General features: G+C 30.5%; 1 protein-coding gene across 1 annotated transcript in view; it reads left to right on the top strand.

The window, feature by feature from the left end:
- Positions 1-1,501: 1,501 nt before the first annotated feature.
- The window catches only part of LOC107452580 (F-box only protein 38), a 48,946-nt gene continuing 33,194 nt past the window's right edge, over positions 1,502-17,253 (top strand). The window contains exons 1-6 of the mRNA XM_071177041.1: positions 1,502-1,619; positions 5,183-5,260; positions 7,961-8,522; positions 10,698-10,854; positions 12,861-13,023; positions 16,270-16,450. Of these exons, the coding sequence (XP_071033142.1) occupies positions 8,000-8,522; positions 10,698-10,854; positions 12,861-13,023; positions 16,270-16,450 (1,024 nt within the window). The 5' untranslated portion in view covers positions 1,502-1,619; positions 5,183-5,260; positions 7,961-7,999. The remainder of the gene's footprint in view (positions 1,620-5,182; positions 5,261-7,960; positions 8,523-10,697; positions 10,855-12,860; positions 13,024-16,269; positions 16,451-17,253) is intronic.

The following is a 17,253-nucleotide window of genomic DNA, read 5'->3' on the forward strand; positions in this document are numbered from 1 at the left end:
TTTTTGTTTTTAACGCTACAAACCGTTATTTCTTTTTTTAAACAGAACTTTAGATCTAAGTTCTGACTCGAGAATGAAAAATCGTTGGTAAAGTTTTACGACAAATTCACATTCATGGAGGATATCAAAATTGAAACAAGTTCACATTTGCTTTACATTAGTACAAAAACAAAACATGGATATTCTCCTTGGTTAACTCGAGAGCAAGATTATTCTCCCCCCAAGACATGACCCCTTTACCACGGGATGTCGGAGCTGTTGTCAGTGCAAACTGATTCTTATTCTTCTTTTTATAAATTTTATTTAATGACGAAATTTATTAAAAGATGATTTTACTTTTAAACCGAAAATTTATTCATTAACTAAAGTACAAATTAAAATATATAGTTAAATTCGCTTGGCTAAATTCGCTACACTAGGGAACGCTGCAAGCTCCATACCGTCTCCTTCCGGGTTACTGTTTCCGGAGTATTTTAGAGCCATTTGGCTCACAACGTGATCAGTGTGTTTTGAGATTCTTGCAAACGTGGTATTTGATTACTTAATACTTCTAACAATTCTTGTGTTTACAATGCTAAAGGTGCTAACACTAACATAAGATGATGCACAGCTTGCAACAAGAACAAATAGTAATAAGCAAATGGAAAGAGGCCAATTCAGGTCAGCCAAAAAAGCGAGTTATTCAACATCTAGCAACCATGTCACCCTTTTTTTTTTATAGATTGGTGTACTTCTTCACCAATCTATAAATGACTAAAACAAATTTTTACTTCAAACTCACCAGAATTACTTAATAACATAAATATCTAATGAAATATGGCAGATTTGAGCTCAGAAATTATCTAATTTGCATCTTTTATTGAAAACAAGATTATCCGTTTGAACATATCACCTCGCAGAATAAGCTGTGGTAAGCACTTGCATACTTTCTAACCGGAACTAGAGCAGGTATTGTTGTTGTTGTTCATTTACGTCGCACTAGAGCTGCACAATGGGCTATTGGCGACGGTCTGGGAAACATCCCTGAGGATGATCTGAAGACATGCCATCACAAATATGATCCTCTGCACAGGGGATGGCACCCCCGCTTCGGTAGCCCAACGACCTGCGCGCGATGTCGAGCACTTTACGGTGGAACAGTTTAATGAGGACCAATACCGCACACCCTCGGCCCCTACGTAGACTGATCCAAGTGGTCACCCACCCGCACACTGACAGCAGCCAGTGATGCTTGACTTCGGTGATCTGCTGGGAAGATAAAAGGAAAATAAAATTCTCGAATAAATCTTGTTTGCCAAGCAAGGGATAGGTATGCTAAATGTTTATAAACCAGAGAAAAATATTTAAGCAATGAGGATGACAGTGTCAGCCAATCAAATATATGTATTTGATTAAAAAGCTCGTCAGCCAAAAACAGCAAAAAGTCCTATTTATATTCCAGGAAACTGTCAAGAACAAAATTAAGCATTCCCTTACGTGGGCAGAAATAACATCTAATATTTACTCTTTCATATTTATTTCTTCTTTCACAGGTTATTATGGTTATTATTTATTCCCCGAACGAAACGAAATTTTGTCACCAAATATATTGATGTCAAGGAATTTCCAATTCTTTAGAGGTGAAAGTTTTAATGGAAGTTGGTGTAATAAAATTAATAAAAAATAGTTGCTTATGTATTTTAGAATTGGTTGCATTTCAGTTCCCTTACTTTTTTGGTATTATTATCCTCTCTAATGATTGGGTCATACATATGAAATATAATTTATGTTTTCAGCTCAATATTTAAAAGTACTGGAATTTTCCAACTTGTTTGTTAAGCAATAGAAAATTTGAAAATTAAAACAATGCTGTCTATCTGCAGAATTTTTTGAAAGATTTTTCTCAAAGATTCCTTTTTTGCTCATCAGACAGGAAAAATTTTTTTTCGTGATTTTTCAATTCATTGCTAAGATATTGAAGAAAAAAAACAATCTTCAGCTAGAATTTCAAGTTAATAATATGAAATAAAAAATTGCGAAAGTTTAAAAGAGAGTTCTTTTTTGAAACTATGTTCTTTCTTTCATTTTTTTAAAAACTTTTCCAGGGGTCTGTCCAGGGTATATTTTCTACCGTTTAGCGGTACCTTCGCAAATTCAACTTTATGAAAAACGGTAGTTTTACAAAATACTTTTAATAAAACAAGCTCTCATGCAAACCCTGTACTCGTTGCAATCTAGGAAAAAGAGGAGCTTTTTTGTCTTTTACAAAAAGGTAGCACATGTATGGTCAGAAACTGCAATGTGGTAAACCTAAACGGTCGTTTACGCCATATCAAATCTAGCGTCTCCCCCTGTAAACTTCACAGGAAGTCAAAATTTGAACATTATTCTGAACATTTGAACTTTATCATAAACACTATTGTAAATTTATTCTAACACACCTTTATTTTTTATGAAATTTTTTTTCCCTCTGTTAAAGTTTTTTCTGTGTGACCTAGTCGAAAATTTTCTTATCATGAAAATAACTTTTAGTGCTAGTACCTACTGTTAAATGCATGTTTCTATTAAATTCAAGTTGAAATTTAACTATGGACAATAATTTTTATGGAATTTCAAATTTGGGTACAATTTTAAGCCCACAATTTTACAATAGCAAAATTATCTTTTTTGTATGGAGAAAATGAACCTGTCATAAATGATATTTGAGGTGACAATTTTTTAAAATATTTTCCTACTTTATCTTGTTTTTGTGTTGATGTCTTAATAAAAATTTTAATTTTTGCAAATTATGTCTAAATTTTCTCAAAATAGGTCCTACCTCTCAAAAAAAAAAAAAAAAAAAAAAAAAAAAAAAAAAAAAAAAAANAAAAAAAAAACCGACAGACCCTTCTTATTTTTTAAAGAACACCATGTCTTATAATATTATAAAATATGACTGAGTCATTATTTTACAGAAGTTCAGATTTGTTGTACAAACAAATTAATCAATCATTGTGGTACATTTGTCGCTTTTTTTAAAAAATTTAGTTGAAAAGAAATTGATTCAATGTTTTTAATATGTTACGCACATGAAAAATTTAAAGCACGCATTTGAGTCTTAATCACTCACAACTTGCTCAGATTCCATCGCAAATTTATGTAATATTTTGATATTTTTTTTTGGCAATTATTGCTACGAATTTTCACTGAAGAAAAAATATTGATATTGTTAACACATGAAATTTAAATTGTGCATTAAAGAAATCACTCTTTGTTGCACTGGGCTTACGCCAATATCATCGTTAATCGATGCAGTGTTTCACAGGGGTGATTGTATTCAGGGGGTATCCCGGAATTACAGGTTTTTCGCATCATCTTTCTGGGTCTGAAAATTAGGAAAGGGGCATACGATTTTTCTGGGAATATCACGAAATTCCGCATTTCTCGAGACCTTCGGTTCTCGGANTCTTTTACAAAAAGGTAGCACATGTTTGGTCAGAAACTGCAATGTGGTAAATCACTCACAACTTGCTCAGATTCCAACGCAAATTTATGTAGTATTTTGATATTTTTTTTTTGGCAATTATTGCTACTAATTTTCACTGAAAAAAAAGTATTGATATTGTTAAAACACATGAAATTTAAATTGGGCATTAAAGAAATCACTCTTTTGTTGCACTGGGCTTACGCTGATATCATCGTTAATCGATGCAGTGTTTCACAGGGGTGATTGTATTCAGGGGGTATCCCGGAATTACAGGTTTTTCGCATCATCTTTCTGGGTCTGAAAATTAGGAAAGGGGCATACGATTTTTCTGGGAATATCACGAAATTCCGCATTTCTCGAGACCTTCGGTTCTCGGACTTACGCTCATCAAAAACTTATAATCTGACGAAAATTTCAAGGAAATTCAAAATTCTAAAGTTCATGTTTTGAAAGTTCCTCTAATGAAACACTTACATACACTTGATTCTATCTGCCAATGGGCAGAAATCTACCAATTGATTCTTTTGGTTTGGTAGATTTTAGCTATCTCGGTGGTCTGTCTAGGTTTTTCTGAGAGGTACTTTTCTTGTGAAAATTTAGACATAATATGTGAAAATTAAAGACTATATTGAAAAATCAGCACAAAAATATGGATTTATCGTTTCTTACGGGATACAAAAATATTACGGGATATAAAATAAAAATATTGCGATTCATATTCACTCAATTTTAAAAATCTAATATCGTGATTCTTGTAAGAACTAAGATTTTTCTTTAATTAAGTTACTGTAAAGGTGTCATATTCATCATTGGTAGCTAATTACCTATAAATCTTATTTAAAAAATATGTCAAAACATGTATGGTATATAAATTTATATCTATTTTTTGCTCACAAAAAATTTCAGGTTTTTTCACTTCGTATCACAATCATCCCTGGTTTAAATCGTTTGTTCGACAGTGATTGCTGCAAATTTTTATCTTTATAAAAATCCTGATATTTTTTATACAATTTTATTACACTGAAAAATTTAAATTGCATGTTTGATTATTTACTTTTAATGTGGCGATTTCACCGTTTTTTCGGCTGTTTTTGCTTCTGATTTCTACATAGTTTTTTAAATTCCTGTATTTATCAGTTGATATAATTTTAAAATTCGCACACTTAAATAATCACTCTTTGACACTTTTCTCCCATAATATTATAAATCCATGCGTCGTTTCAATCGTATTTTCGGCTGTCATCGATATTGATTTTATGGTGGTCTTTAAATAGTACGATATATTTAAGATAATATAGTAAATTTGAGTATTTGCTTTTTGACATAATGATTCGATTGCTTTTTTTGCTATCGATTTTTTTGGCTGTCTTTTGTTATTGATTTCCACAAAGTTTTTAAAATCTGATATTTTTGTATAATATTTATTGTAACAACAGAATCTCGAAACACCTATTTGAGTATCTCTAGTATAAAGAGTCCTGTTCGAGTGATTTTGCTTTGATATTTATTTTGAGATTTATGGTCACGATTGTTAATTTATGTAGTAATTTATAAAATTTGACGGAGGAAGTAATTAGTGGGATGTCAAATGTCACTACAAAATGTCAGGATATCGCCTATTAGAAGTAAAAAAATATTACATTTACAATTAGAATCTTTTTATACATTTTTATTCTATAAATGCAATATTTCTGTTACTTTAAATTAGATATTGCTATAATTAAAAATATCTTGCAGAAAAATATTAGTGCTAGGGAAGTTTGGCTCAGAAAGCACGAAGAAATTCTGCCATTGGATAATACACTATTCTGACTCGTGAGTTATGAATCATGCATTTAATTATTCACTTTTTGATGTACTTTATTTGTGCCAATTTCATTGTCAATCCAAGTTATTTTTCAACCTTTTTTTTGGTAGATATCTATGCATTTCTATTTAGTTTTAAAAATTCTGACATTTTTTATACAACATTCAAATTTTAAATCCTCACTAATTGAAGTGATTTTTTTTCTCCAATTATTTCTGTTTTTCCATGCGATTTTGACGATCCTGTTATTTTCCCTACAATATTATTACTAAATGTTGGTAACTATTCGCAAATTTAAATGATCATTTTTTGAATTTATTTGTTCACGTTTCATCGTAAAACGAAGTTATTTTTGCAATCGTTTTTTAGGCCGTTAGTGCCATGCATTTGCATGAAGCATTTAGAATCCTAATATTGCAACATGAGAAATTAAAAAAAATGGAGGTAAACACAAATTTTTAAACTGCTCGTTCTTTGTAATTTTGTTTCAAATTTTTTGTTGCTTAAATGATTAGTTTAGGAAGAAAAAAAAAACATTTATTTAAAATTTATTAAACATCTAATAATTCAATAGATAGAAATTGAAGTATTTTACCAAATTTAATATTGAATCTTACGTTGTTTTTATTTGTTTTAACCTCATATATTTTCCTGAATTAAAATATTTAATTTGAATTTATATTACTCATTAAAATATATATATAATTTTTTTTCATAGTAAAATATCATTCTCACTGTGAGTATTACAGTTTTTTTGTTGTTAGAGTTTATTTTAAAATTAACTTTAGTATTGTGTCATAGGATTTTTAAAAAAAGCAGTTATTTTTCCGTATGTTTATACTTTTTTTAAACGAATCTATTTTTAATAAAAAGGAAATTTGAAAAAAGAAAAAAAGAAAAACTGTAATAGTTTTTTCATGTTTGAGTATATTCTAATAATTAAAAGTATTTAATTCCGTTATTACTCATTTTACGGATAAAAAATTTAGCTCTAAGTATACTAATGTTAACATAAAAATTACTATATTTGCCGCCAATATATTAGAAACTAAAGGTTCTGCAACCCTACATTACATCAGAGTTGGAAAGGCTTAGGACAGAATGGATTAATCCACGGTTTAAACCGTTGTGTCCAAAACTCCTTTGTCTTAAACTGTCCCAAACTCCTTTGTCTTAAACTGTCCAAAACTCCTTTGTCTTAAACTGTCCAAAACCCTTTTATTTAAATTATGTCACAATTTAAAAAAAAAAGTAAAAAGTATTGTGAGAAATAAAAGGTTCATTTTTGAGCAAGAGGCAGAATAAAGAAAAGTTTTTGTTATGTTAAAAAATTTTATTTTTGATATTACTATTTTGTATTACTATTTATCCTTATGCAAAAACATAATTTATCAGTATTAAAAGCATATTTATTCATATTTAAGGGGTAAGGTATTCACTTTTGTTGTTCAATGAATTGTGAAGCTTTAAATGTTATAAATATTTTCCTATTATATTATATTATTTTCCTTTAATAAGTGAAGGCAAATTTTATTAAAAGCATCAAATATTTATTAATGTTATGTGTACAATGGTTACACATATAGAATTTTTACCTTTTACCAATGTTCAAGGTTTCGGACACTTAAGACAGTTTTGGCCAGTTTAAGACAGTAAAACCCGCATGTCCTGTCCAAAACCAGTTTAGGACGTCCAAAGCTCCAACCCTGCATTACATGATTCCCTTCTAAAATGAAAATTTTTAGAAAAAAGTGTGCATTAAAGTAATATTCAAAATAATTCCATGTTTATTAAAAATAGAAATGCACCTCTTAAAAAAAAAGTCGTGACTGGCACAGGGTATTCGCGCACCTGGAAAGTCAGAAATTTCGGTATTGAACAAAATTTGTCATGATTTTAACTATTTTTTTAAAAAAATCATGAAAAGTCATGGATTTAGGTCACCGAAAAATCTAATTTTTGAAATGAAATTTACCCACTCCCCCCAATTTCATGGTATTCCGAGTATCTGAATTTGTGACAAAATCCCCACTCACTGTCATATTTGATTAAAATATAAAATGCTTTTATTGTGCTCTTTAGAAATGATGGTGTTCTTTCAAAAAATGAAAGAAAAAAGATTTCTAGAGCGTATTATCTTTTAAACTTCTGAATTTTTGAATTCTGAACTGATTTCAGAATTTTTGTTATTATTTTTTATCTTATCAAATTAAAATTTTAGCTGAAGCAAGCCAGTCATTGGCGAAATTTTTTGAACAAGAAAACAAGAAAAGAATTTTCATAACAAGAAATTTCATGAACAAGAAAAGTATCTTTAGAGTGTAATTCTGCAGAAAAAAAAAAAGAAAAAAATATTTTTGCCTTTTGTATTTTTTTCCAGCTATTTTATTGCTTCAAATCTTTCTTTACTCTGTTTTTTTTAAATTTAAAATCTATAAATATGAAGATGCAGAGTATAACAATGAGTTTCAATGAATGTTATTATAATGCTTTTTTAAATTTAGTGTTGTGTTTTTGTCAGAAAAAATAGTAACTTCGTTAAGTCATAAAAAATTCTTGGAATTAATCATGAAAAGTCATGAATTTGAAATTTTAAAATGTAGCAGATACCCTGTTGGCAGTCACAAATTGCAGTCACTAACTTTTGTACTATATTGAATATGAATTTTTGTTGAAATTTATATTTATTTCTGTTATTTTCTCCACAGTTATGAATACTTGATTGTCATTTTGGAAGAGCATTAAAAATGTCAGAGACTGACATGCTTGATATGTCACATGAATTACTGTGTCACATTCTGCAGTATCTTCCTCTGCACGAAGTACTGTCTCTGTCGATGCTCTGCCGAAAGCTTTTCACTGCCGTCGGCATGTATCTTCAATTGTGCAAATCAATTGATTTTTGTGAAGGAAAGATGTACGGTTACATGCCTTCCTCTATGACGGACGACCACATCCACGCCCTGTTCAGAAAATGTCCCCACGTCGAATACGTCTATGGACTTCACCCTCAAAGAGTTGAAAGAAGAAGATTGAGACAGAGAAGATCTGCATTGACTGTTCCGGGTATTATCGAAGCTTTGAGCTTGTGTGGTAACCTAAAAGCGGTGGAGATAAGTGATTTACGACTATTAGAAGCACTGATGCAACATTTACCTGACTTGGAAATCATTGGGAACTTTCAAAACAGAGATGGTGTCTTCCCACCTCATGCTTCACATAGATTAAAGCTTCAGCCCTACCCTCGAATTTTCTCCCTCCATTTAGTTGGTAAGGATTATAGCTATTTTAAGGTATCATTATCTTTTAAAATCTTTCTAATCTGCCCTTTCATTCTTTAAGAAATTCCAGCTACTGAGAAAGTTTCATTTTTATTGGATATTCCTCATAAAACTGAAAGATTTCTTTTGTGTTAATGAAATTAAAACTTTTTCTGCTGAAACAACTTGTTGTGAGTTCTAATAACATAGTCATAGTGCATAGCATTTTTAAAAAGTGCTTAAAGGTGCTTATTTTCGATTTTCGTTTTTTAAAAGCCCTTAAAGGTTCTTTTTTTCATTAGGTATTTTTAAAAAGTGCTTAATTTTTCCTTTTTCGAAAACGAGATTTTTTCTTTACCTTGTCAATTTTCACCAGCGTGCAAAAGCGTGCTTTTCACATTATTCTATTCAACGTTTTCACAATTCATTCAGCCACAATCCATTTCGGCCTGCAACGGATGTGGATAATGTGGCAGTCACAAGTAGTGAGTCAACTGTTCAATGTGGACCATCCGTCAAAGTAGGCGTCACTGTCAAGATAGGCGTGTTCAGATGGAAGTGGGCATTTCTGCCAAAATAGGCATGTTCACAACACGTTCGGCTCACCCATGTGGGAAGAGAGTAGTTATCGGCAATGCCGACCTCCGTCTATGAAAGGGTACCCCACCACGTAGAATCGAGTTAACGTAACTTATATACTTGTGAATTGGAATTGTATATTTGTCGTAGTAGAAATGCTACAGATCTATTCTTCTACTGGATTCCCAGTTGCTTATCTTTGACCATTTTGAATAATAACAGTTTCCAAACCTAGTTAATGAATCATAGTTTTCTTTAATCGTGACAAATGCATACTAATTACCTACTTAAAAGTGTTCCAACATTACTTTTTTGCACAAAAAATGGCAAGAGTAATTTATGATTAAGTAGAAACCCAAGTAGCATAACCGCATGAACCATCTTTATCAACAGACAGATCTAGGTTACTCACATTCGTGAGAAAATGAGTCAAAAATAATTGCTTTCTTAATATTTGATAAATATTATTGACAGGAAGAGAAATAGTTTATTATTTTTTATGATCAGTTTTATTGAATGATTTTAGATAATATCTAATAATCAGGTATGAGATTCTTCTGACTTTTGACAGAACATTTTTTAAACTACAGAAAAAAGAAAAACATTATTTTGTTGTTTTAGGCTATTATTCTCTTTAATCATGACTTATATATGAAGCCTAACTGACTGTCAATGTACGCAAACCCTGGGGCAGAATTGTTTCGAGCAATCTGCGACAAAACTCTCTTGTAAAAACTCTCTTGTACAAAACTAGTATCTTTCTGCAAGATACTTTTAATAATAACAAACATATATGTTACAAATTTAAAATAACAAAAATGCTGTGAAACTATATAATTTTTTTAATAAAGCATACAATAATTTTTTATTCTTATATTATGGGTGGTATTCTTGCATTTTGTGGAGGAGCAGACGCACAAATTATTTCCTTCTTCGTATTTTGAAAAATAATTATCACAATAAAATATATAATTAAAAATCATGAAATCTGTGGTGGTAATCGTCAAAAAGAGATTGACGACGAAGTCATGTGAATCGGGCTCCTCAAATGCATGTTTTGTTTCGAGATTTCGTTGTTGTAATAAATAATATTGCATAAAAAATAACGGATTTAAAAACTATGGAGAAATCAATAACAATAACTGCCAAAAATGTGATTGAATTATTGCCTTAAAAATTAAATGCTCAAATGCACAATTCAAATTTTCTATATTGTTTGACATGTATCAGGATATTTAAAATCCACATGATCGAACATCCACAAATCGAAACATTCATGGATTTAGGATAATATCGTCGTAAAGCATCAAAAAGCGATTATCTAAATGTATGATTCAAATATTAAGTGTAAATTTCTGCACAAAAGAAAATTTTTTTTTTTTTTTAACTTTTCAAAAGAAAAGTCTTTTTGCAAGGAAAACTGTAACATTCTGCGACATTGTCACTGTGATTCTGCCACGGGATACACAAATAACTATGTAAATGTTTTCTTTTTGTGCAAAATAGTTTCATGATTTGAGATTAGTACCTTTCATGTTTCAATAATATCCTATTCAATTGACTATTGTGTACCAGAATGTTATCTCCATTTATTTATTTTGAATAGGGGTTGAAGTACCGGAATTGACAGCCATGCCTCATCTTAAACATCTGCATTTACAGTGTGTGAGATTTACAAAGCTTCAGCCTTTTCGAGGTTTTCTTGCTCAAAATCTCAAATCCTTTGTTATGAAACATTGTATGGGTCCATCTATGTCACTCAGGTATTCATTTCATATTTAGAATTAATTTTGAATGGGTTTATAAAATGAATCAATCTGAGCTGCATTAAGTTCCCGGGCGTGTATGTGCATGTGTTGCCCTTTTTGCAGTCAAGTAAATACGTTGTACGTTAGTGTGATCAAAACTGAGTAGCAACAGCGCGAGGAGGTGGATAATGACGCAGTTACATGTAGCAAGTCAACTGTTCAATGTGGACCATCCATCGAAGTAAATTTGTTCAGCTCGAAGTGGGTGTTCAGTGTTTTCATCATAGAAAAAAAAATTTGTGAGAATTTCTCACCCTTTCTCAGAGACAGGGCGAGATTTCAAAAAGTTAAGTGAGATTTCTAAAAACTAAGAAAACACAAAAACTCTTGAAAAATCATCAAAATCATCAATACATTTTTAACGTCTTTTATTTTTTTAAGCATTGAATATTTTTGGTGCATCATCATAGAAGATTTTACCGTTACAAGGTATTTGTCCATCTTACATTAGTGCATAAAAAATTTGAGCGTCTTACATGAAGAAACCTTACCTATGGTAAACACGTGGTTGCAGAGAAATGTGTTCTGAAAGAGGTTCCGTGGTTGTGTTCTGTTGTTGGAAAAGGTTCTGAACAAGACTGGTAAATAGGGAAGCTAGATAACGGGGCAGATGTTGAAAATAATGAAAGATCAAGGAAGAAGAGTGAGATGGATTTTATTCTAAATGGCGTAATTCAAAGCTTTTTCCAAAATGCAAGAAATTCGCGAATTTTGAAATTGATTTATAGAATGCGCGAATTTCTCACGGTAATCATTTTTTAATGCGAGAAAAGTAAAAAATATGTGAGATTCTCGCGTTCTCGCTCTGTGGTGAAAACACTGGTGTTACTGTCAAGATAGGGCTGTTCATATCGAAGTGAGAGTTTCTGTCTAGGTAGGCATGTTCACATCACCTTCGGGTCTCCAATGTGGGCCGTATGTTGTCGACAACGTCAACCAGAGTTAAAGCTGTGGTAAAATTCGATGAACGGATACCACTAGTTAATTCATTGATGTTTTGTGAGTAACCGGTAGAGCTGTATTAAGATCACTTTACTTTTGAGTGCTAATCGTGAGAGCTGTATCGAGTTCGCGGTCGTGGTTGCTTCTGTGTTGCCTTTAGCAGTCGAGTGTATACGTTGTATGTGATCAAGACTGAGTAGCAAGAGCGCGGGGAGGTGGATAATGTCGCAGTCACAAGTAGCAAGTCAACTGTCCAATGTGGACAATGGGAGTTTCGGTCAAGATAGGCGTGTTAACATCACTTCCAAAGGTCACCCATGTGGGGAGAGTAGTTATCGACAATGTCAACCTTCATCTATGAAAAGGTATCCCTACGTAGAATTGAGTTAACATGTCTTATACAGGGTACGTAGCATTTTTAAAAAGTTCTTAAAGGTGCTTATTTTTGTTTTTTAAAAGCCCTTAAAGGTGGTTTTTTCATTGGCTGTTTTTAAAAAGTGGGTAGTTTTCCCTTTTTCAAAATGAGATTTTACCGTAATGATTTTCGCTACGAATTTTATTTGTATTTTTTTGTGAAAAAAAATTCATGTTTATTAATTAATTTTTACAGCTATGCAAGTCTATATTAAGACGGCATTAAATTTTTACTTTAATCTGTACTTTCAATCTCAAGAATCAAAAGATTTTTAAAAATGTAATTTCAAATGTGTTGGAATTTAACACACACCTAGAAAGAAAGTAATTTCATTAACTAACATTTATTAATGCAACAATTTATTTAAAATAAATTTTCGAACTAAGAAAAGAAAAGTATCAATAATTTAAAGCACTGTTTTTGACATTTTTTAAATCAATATGAATAAATAAAAACATCAGTTAATTTAAATCAATGATTTAAAAAATAATAATAATTTGATTTAAATCACAATTTTAATCGTGATTTAAATCAAGCTTTGCTATAGTTATTTCAAAAATCAGAATTAAAATTCATTTATTATTTGTAAAATGTTTCTTTGCAGATACCTGTCCCTAATTATTGCATTGAGCTCAGCCCCTTCCCTGACACGCCTAGAACTCGTGAGAGTCCCTCTTCCGGGTGGACTCTTCCAAAGAGCCATCGAAGACTCCTATCGACACAATGGTTTTGTCAATCTAAAACATTTGGTTATATCTGGATGCAAGGTTATTTTTCATGTTCTTCATTTAGAAAAAAAATTTGAATAATTTTTATAATGGTTGAAACTGTAAAACATGTTTATTGCCATAACTTACCTCAAGGTTTCAAAATCGACTTTAGTTGAAATGTACTTTCAACCCATTTTATCGCTTTAAACTAGGGTTGCACAGCCTTTTTGATTGAAGGGCCACTAGCACAGCAGGTTGACTAACGAAGGGCTGCATATATATTTAGACATGTTTACGGCAAATGTAGTAATATGTATTTAAAAATTAGTGTTCTAATTTTTTTTTTACAATAAACTTAGTAATATATTTGCAGAAAATTAAAGTGTTCAATTATTAGATCTCTGTCAAAAATGAAAAAACTAATACTTTTTTAAAAATAATTTCCATTTTTATCTCATCAAAAATTGATTTATTAAAATAAGTAAATAAGCATTAAAACAAGAAAACAAATGTTTTTTTTTTTTTTTAAATCATATCACGCAATGCAAAAATTATTCATTTAAAAATAAATTATTATAAAAAAACTGCAATGCTCACAGAAGGAAAGTCGAAAAAAATGTTGTATATATTTAGTAATATAAATTCAAAGTGTACTTTATTATTTCTTTTTAATGAATATTAGATTTTTTTTTATATAGTAAACGTTTTCATTTTTTTGTTACGGAAAAAGATCATTCAAGTAGAAAAAAATTTTAATCAAAATTACAAATAGCGAGCAGTTTAAAAATTCGAGTTTTCCAACACTTTCTGAACTCCTCCTCAACTTGCAATCGCATTGCATTTAAATTAAGGATGTAACGATTATTTGGCCTTTTTGTCAAAAATTCAGTTGGTCAAGTGATCAACCAAATATACAGCAGAATGTTTTTTTCTAAGTCTTTTTTTTCTTTGAATTTGTATAGATATGATGAAGAATAATATAAAATCGTATTTATAACTGTATTATACCATTGTTTGTTATAAGGAATAGTTTTTACATAAATTTGTTACATTTTAAAATCCATGTTTCTGCACACCTGACAAATTCATCTTCCAGCAGACAAATGGAAAAACGAAGTTTGAAGAATTGAAACTAGATTACTTTATACTGACTTCTTTGCATTTCTGCTTTGACTATTTTGCACTTCTGCTTTTTTTAAAAAAAGAATTATATTCAAACAAGTAAATTTCTTAATTTTTTCTATACTTTTAGTTCCAAGATTTGAGAAGGATTTTTTTTTTTGCTGTTTTTATTTCAACTCATAATTTTAACAGAACATCCTATACTATTGATTACTTTTTTCTCTGTACCGTAATATAGATAACCGGGAACATAGAAAACTGAGATTTTCAGTGTTTAAGTTTTGTTTCAGGAAATCAGAACAAATTGTTTTTTCTGCTTTTACTTTTAATTAACTCTTTTCTTCTAAAAATATGGCAATGTGAAATATTTAAATTCAATATGCTGAATTTAAATTCAGTATTCTGTATTAAAAAAATTAAGAACACTTCTTATTTAGTTTTTTTTTCTTTTTAAAAAAGAATTCTCTTTTTACAGACGTTTTTATTGTGACTTTTTTATTATGACACAGCAATTTTTTAGAACATTTCTGTTAGACTATATTCTTGACCTGTTCTAGTAATTGGAAAACTGAGATGTTCAGCTTTAAAATTTTCCTCCGAAAATTAAGATCGATTTTTATTTTCTCTGTTTCGCTTTTGTATATAATCTTTAGTTCTTATAGAACTGCATTTTCCAAAGGGTTTCTGATAGGCCTAATTTTTTAGCGTTGTTTTATAAACATGTTTTTTTTTCAGAAAATATTATTCTTAGCATTGAACTTTTGGTTTCAGTGTTGCTATGCTCTGACGAAAAATTTTATATGGCCCCAAATGTACGGTATTCGGCCGATTTTTTAATAATGTGGAAAAGTATATAACGTGGATAATAGCGTGGAAAAGTATAACAATTAAAATAGCAAATCTCTTAAATTAATGCTGAATTCAGCACAAATAAAGCGTGCCAACTGAGCGATTTAAAATTCTTAATAAAACTATCGGAATTTTTTAAACTGCTTGGGCATAGCAATAACTGCCCAAGAAAAATGGTTGAAAAAAAAGAAAGGACTGCCAAAAAGTGATCTGAAATTCGCGTGTCGTAATAATATCGTTATAAAAATTCAGGATTTTCAAAATTATGTTGAAAAGCGGAAATAAGTGCTAAAAAATAATTTTGATTTATGATAAAATCGGCTTAAAGAAAGCTCGGTTAACATACATTTACTATAGAATCAATAAAAATTGAGAGCTTCAAAACGTGATGACTTAAAAGTGCGATAAAAAAAATTTAAGACATTTTTAATATTTTAAATTTTTGTTTATTTTTTATTGAGTTCAGAAGCTCTCGTGGGCTGCACTTCAGTGGTTGGAGGGCCAAGGTTGTACACCCCTACTTTAAACTGTTGCTTTAGAGTCAAAAACTCTTTTTCCGGGTTTTTCTTATTATCTTTCCGGGTTTTTCTTATTATCTTTCCGGGTTCAAAAATTAAGAGCAGAACATCATAGAATATCATAGAATTCCACGTTTTTCAGGACCATTGGTTCTCGAAATTTTTGGCTAATCAAAAACTTATGATCCAACGAAATTTTCACGGAATTGTTCGACCTAAAATTCAAATCTTTAAACTTTTGCTAATTTTCGCTAACAAGAAGCTCACATGCACGTGATTCTTCTTTCCATGGGCACTTAAAGAAAAGCACAAAAAGAGAGAGATAAACAAAGTTTTACAATAGTACAGTACAGAACCCGTTATCCGGAAATCAGAAAGCCGGAAAACCAAAAAACCGGAACGAAATTCGATAAATTTTCCCGCCATTTAAAAAAATAATTTTTTTTCCTCATAAGATTTTAGGATTTTTCTTTCTTTTTTGAAAGATGTTCACCTTACCATCATTTTGGAAATAATCATTAGTGTATTACTTCATCGTTTTTTCTTCTTTTTAAGATTATTTCCAAAATTTTTATTTTTTTTTTTTAGTTGGGTTTAACAATAAAAAAACGGATAATCGGCTCCCTACTGTATATGTATACTTATGAAGTCGTTTACACCACTGACAGTTATTGAATTCATGGACTTAGTCTAGCATAGTTAAACATGAAGTATAGTAATAAACAGATAAAAAGCTGTAAATTATCCAATAAGGAAAATTATCTTTTCTATTCTGTATCTATTGATGGTGTATATTAATGTATTTCAATTTCAGGGTGTTTTAGAGTCAGATTTGGGTCATCTTATGATAGTTTCTAGCAAAAATTTGGAAAGTATTAGTATTCAGCCATCTTTGACAAGAGATAGCCTTTTCGTGTCATTATCATTTGCCCAATGCTCATTTCCACAACTGAAAAGCTTACATTTAGGTTTTATAGACAAATTAAGCATATCTGGTAAGCTTGTTTGAATAATTACTGTTGATAATTTCATTTATACTAATGTGTATTAAAACTGCATGAGTTTTTATCTTTCATTTATGTAACATTATTTTACTTCTAATTGAACTTTTTAAAAAAGTGATGAAAATAGCCCTTTGTAGTTTTGGCAGATGTTAAAAGTGTAAGTGACAAGGGTTGGTGCTATCATTAAGCTTGTTACGCACTCAATTCTCACTTGAAACTCAACATTTTTTCAACCCTTATTAAGTAAAATAATAAATTATTATTTTTTTGCTAAAAGTTATATTTTGCATGAAATTATCTTTGGATAATCGAATTGTATAATTGTGTTCAAATATTCAATTCGTTTAAAAAGTACTCGAGATGCGGCAAAATGCACAAACAGTGAAATTATTATTAAGGGGTCCAAACTTTGGAGCACTCTCCTGACCAAAGTGTGGGGATCCTATTTTCTAGGTTGCGACTACCCCCTATATTTTGGGGGTCAGAAATCCGAATCCGTCAAAAAACAGTTATGTTTATTCAGATAAAGTACGCTTTTGTGCGTGATTTTGTAACTTGAAATATCGTCTGCACTTTTTAATTAGCATATTTCAAGTTAACCCCGCGAGCCATTGAGATTGAGTCCTAGAACGTAAAATTCCGATCAGTAGATTAATAGTTATTCAGGTTTTTTATTTTGTGCACTGTACATTGATTTTAAAAATATGAAAGAGAAAAAAAATCCCAGTTTCAATCCAAAGGTTTGAAAAGATATTAGAATTTCTGTCCCATTGCATCATAAAAGAAGATGATTT

This window comes from Parasteatoda tepidariorum, chromosome 2, assembly GCF_043381705.1.
Source record: "Parasteatoda tepidariorum isolate YZ-2023 chromosome 2, CAS_Ptep_4.0, whole genome shotgun sequence".
Classification (NCBI taxonomy): domain Eukaryota; kingdom Metazoa; phylum Arthropoda; class Arachnida; order Araneae; family Theridiidae; genus Parasteatoda; species Parasteatoda tepidariorum.